Genomic DNA, 4,252 nt, shown 5'->3' on the forward strand with positions numbered 1-4,252 from the left:
TTTTACTTATAAATTTTAAGAAATTAGGAACCAAAATACTCTTTAAATATGAATTGAGGTTCCCAATAAATGTATTAAAATTAGGCTACAGTGAAAAGTTGCAAAAACTCAAATTCCTTACCTCTAACATACACATAGATTGATGCAACATGGCTCCTATCCTCCAAATTTGATGAATGTGTGGTATCGGTATCATTATCAACACATCTGTAGTATCCGGTTTGCAAGTACATTAAGTTTGGGACCTCTAAATGAATAATGTACGGCTGGTCATCTATTTTCCTCTCAAAATAAACACTCTTCTTTGCGTGCTCTTCAGCAGTCTATTCAAGAAAAATGGATAAAAATTAATTTCGTTTTTCACAGCACTATGTACCAACAGTTTGCTGAAAGATTAGATCACCTCTGGTATGACCCAGCGCACGGGGAAGGCGCTCTGGCAGCGCAGCTTGAGGGTATCGTTCGAGTCCAGCACGTAGTCGTCCAGCTCGGGGTCGATTCTCGGACCAGGAGGACGCCGCGGAACTGCCCTGCCTGGAACGCAAAGATAGGCAAATGATCAGATCATGGTGCACCCGTCTATTGGTCAGAAGCTGGCTGCCTAACAGCCCACCCGCGGTCCTGCCGCCCACAGGGGATGCCCAAGGACACGAAGGACGCCATAGTACAGACTACAGACCCATGGACTGGCTTGCCATGAGATAGACCAGCATCACTAGGGAAGCACTAGATGGGCTGCACTAGAGTCACGGTGCTGCTGTCAGGGCGAGACGGGGGGTGGGACCTTGTGGGACCCAACGACCCAGCAGGTCCTCAACGCAATGCCACACCTCATCACTGTTCTCTGTTGCTTGGGCCGACCCAGACCCCCTGCAGGGTGGGCGCCAAGACGTCATCAGGCGCCATCTGGGCTGTCGGGTTAACACCGCGAAGACTATAGGAGCTAACCTAGCCCCGAGGCTAGCCCACAACTTCAGCATCTCTGTAAAACCTCAGGGAAGTCCCAGCTGTTCTTGCTTATTCGAAAAGCTTAACTGTTTGTTTTTAAATCCGTGTGAACCCCGGCTTGTTTCGGCGGTGGGCCGGTGAGGGGAAGAAAAGGGAGGGAGGGGCATTCATTTGAGGACAAAAGGGCCATGGTGCAGGAGCAGGCCGGCATGCGAGCGGAGCGGTCAAGCCAGGAGTGAGGCGCGGCGGGGCGGGTCGAGGCGCGCGGGACTCGCAGGAAGTAGTCGCTTGTTGCCAATGTCAGGCCGGGCCGGACCAGCGAATAAACACTCAGTCACTTGTGGCCTGTTGTGGCGGCCGCGGGGATGGACCTAGGAGAGCCAAGCCGAGCCGACCTCTCCTGGACGCCGCCGCCGTGGTCCGCGCGCCACATGCGGGCCAGGTCAGCGGCCGGGCCGGGCGGGGCTGGGGACGGCGGGGGAGGCCTTCCCCGGCTCGGCACTACCCGCCACCCACCGGCCACCGGGGCTGGACGGACGCCTCTCGGCCGCGGTGGGCGTTGCTGACGATAAGGCTCGCGGCTGTTACTCGGGGGACTCGGGGTCGGGGCGAGCCACACATGTGGCATTGCCCGCCGATAACAGGGTGGGGGCGGCGAGCTCGCGCTGCGCTGCCCAGCAGCCGCCCTGGTGCGGCGCGGCGGCGGGGGAAAGGGGAGGGGGAAGGACCATGTGACCGCCCCGCCCCGCCCCGCCCCGCCCCGCCAAGGTGTGCCCCTCCACTCCACTTTATAGTCAACAGTAAGCGAGTTGACTCATGCGGCGCCACGGCCGCGCCACCGCGCGTAGCACGACGCTGCTCTCTGCCTGGAAGGATTGCGCCCTGTCTGCGTCCTCTTGGTCGTCTCATTGTTGACCGTCCACCAGCCACAGCCCCGTCCCGCATCGCCCTTCTGCCACCGCGGCCCGTCGACGCGCTCTTTTCGACAACAGCAAGGCAAAGCAACAAGTCTGGGTTGCCCCGGTGCTAAGTTGTTTCATTTCACGGCCGAAGAGGAGGAGCCCAACACGGAATGGTCTCCTGTGGGAATGTAGAGGGAGACAAAGTGACTCCCCCCCCCCTCGCCCCACCGCCGCCACAGGAGTTGGTTGATCTGTTTTGGAGGCTGGCTTGGCTTGCGTGGGGGGACTCGCGAGGGACGCACCGTCCGGCCGTCCTTCTGTTTTACTTCCGGCCTCCCGCCCAGTCATGCATGCCTGGTCACCAGGATGCGCCAGGCTCGCGGCCCGGCCCGGCACCCAGCGCAGGACGGCCGCGAGCCCCCGCGTGCACGCGTCACCGCGGCCTGCTGCGTTGAAATGTCACTTAACTGCGCCTACAACACATCCCAGAGGCTCTGATCCACTGCGCCACCCCGGAGCCTTTGTTTTTGTCGGCGTTCGGGATCGCGGCAGCAGGGCAGGAGGTGGTGGAAGTGGGTGAAGGTCACCCTCCGCTGGCGCTCCGTGCTGCTCAGCCGCGTCGACACCGGGAGCAGAGCAGGAGCCGACGGCTCGGCCGACGGCCGGAGTATAGGGACTGGGCGCCCCGGCCAGGGAAGGACCACGAGCGGTTTTAGACGGAGGTACTGGTACTCTTGATCGTCGACCGGCTCGGCCGGTCAAGTGATCTGGATGCCGCTGGATGCAACCTGATGCTGATTACATACATGCCTGGCGGCAGGTCACCCCCCCCCCCCCGGGTCCCTCTCCCAACCTCTTTCCGGGCGCAGCACGCTTCCTGGAGTTTTCCCTGCCAGGGTCACCTTCCTCCGGATCGGGTAGTCCGGCTGACAGGCTCTGCGTGTTCTGCGAACTGTTCACTTCAGCCACTTTGCACGGACTTTGCTAAACGACGTGAAACAGCATGAAGAAACTATACTTTTCAATCAAATCGCCTATCTCCGCGGCCCGCCAAGAAGTTGTTCTCTTGAACAAGTTCCTCTGGCATCCTTATTTCTGCCGGTATGTCGAGTGCTCGCGCGCCCCGCACTCCACTTGAGCTCCCGAAGGGCGGAACGCGTATCACCCAGGGCTGCCTCCGACCGAAATAGAGACAAAGCGACAACGGTCTATTACATTACTTGCCACTCGCGAGTGGGCGGGACTGACGCCCTGTGTGCCGCACCGCCTCGCCGCCCCGATGCACTTCGCTTCAGCGGGCGCGCGGCTTGGGTTCGTCGCTGTTTCCTGTTGCGGTTCACGCCCTTCCTCCGCGTTGTTGTGCGTCTCCCCATCGCGGACGCGACGCGGCCACCAAACTCTCATCGCCACGCGGCGCCACGTTCACGTTGGGCAGGTTTGTGAGGTTGTCGTGCTGGTCGCCCGGTCACCGGTCACCTACTTCTTGTCCAGTGATGGCATGTGCACACCGTGCACACGGAAGGCGTGAAGCGCCCAGCCCAAGCCAAACAGGGCACAACTCCAACTGTCGTGCCCCAAACAGCAGAGGCACTTTACGCCTCGGCTGGAGGCTTTTCTGTCCCGGGTCGCCGCTGTTGCTACGACGATCCTACTTCTCTTTGAGCTGGTGGCCGCCAGCTGCGGGCATAGCCTAGGAGTAGACCCAGCTGCGCGGGGTTCTGTGTGCGGGTCCTTGAGGAAATCTCACTGTTTTGAACTGTGGGCAGGACGCTGGCCTGGCGGCGGCGGCAAGAGCAGACCAGCTGGTCGTGCCGAAATGGCTCATAACTCGCGAGAGCCGCGGGCGAGAACGCTGGTAAGTCACGCGTGCATGCCTTCCCGCCAGGCGAACTCGGCGACTATTTGATTTGGTCGATGACTCGCGCCGTGGACGAATGAGTGGGCGGTGCGGGTCGTGATCGCGCGGCGCCACGCCACAACAGTCGAGGTGTGATGCTCTTAACTTACTCTCTTCGCGCAGAGGTGTTAGATCACCCCCCCCCCCTTCACCCTTTCACTTGATGAGTGATTGAGACGGATCAGTTCCCTCCAGCGGGGCCCACAACTGGGCTATGGACCGCTCGGAGGCTGCGGCCCCGGGGCGGGGCGGGCAGGAAGTCGCCTCCTTGCGCGCTGCTGCCAGGCTGCTGCTGCCGCCGCCGCCCTGATTCCATCGGCTGCGAGGTGTCCATCTTCATGGTCGCGGGGGCCCCTCCGCTTCTTGTCGCCCCGGTCCGGCCCCAGCCTCCCGCCGCGTCTCATCGCTCCTCCAGCTCCAGCTCCCATCAGGACTTGGCTGCCGCTGCACTCAACGTGACGTCCAGCGCGAAGTGGTGACATGCCGAGGCGTCACGGGCGGGGCG

At 61.2% G+C, this 4,252-nt stretch overlaps 1 protein-coding gene across 1 annotated transcript in view; it reads right to left on the reverse strand.

Annotated features, from left to right (window-relative positions):
* Nucleotides 1-121: 121 nt before the first annotated feature.
* The window catches only part of LOC127751974 (vascular endothelial growth factor receptor 1-like), a gene marked incomplete at its 3' end in the record, with an annotated part of 9,985 nt that continues 5,854 nt past the window's right edge, over nucleotides 122-4,252 (reverse strand). Inside the window, 2 exon segments of the mRNA XM_052276331.1 lie at nucleotides 122-323; nucleotides 404-534. Coding sequence (XP_052132291.1) covers nucleotides 122-323; nucleotides 404-534 — 333 coding nt within the window.

The sequence above is a fragment of the Frankliniella occidentalis genome, unplaced genomic scaffold (assembly GCF_000697945.3).
Source record: "Frankliniella occidentalis isolate FOCC.00 unplaced genomic scaffold, Focc_3.1 Scaffold2564, whole genome shotgun sequence".
NCBI lineage: Eukaryota > Metazoa > Arthropoda > Insecta > Thysanoptera > Thripidae > Frankliniella > Frankliniella occidentalis.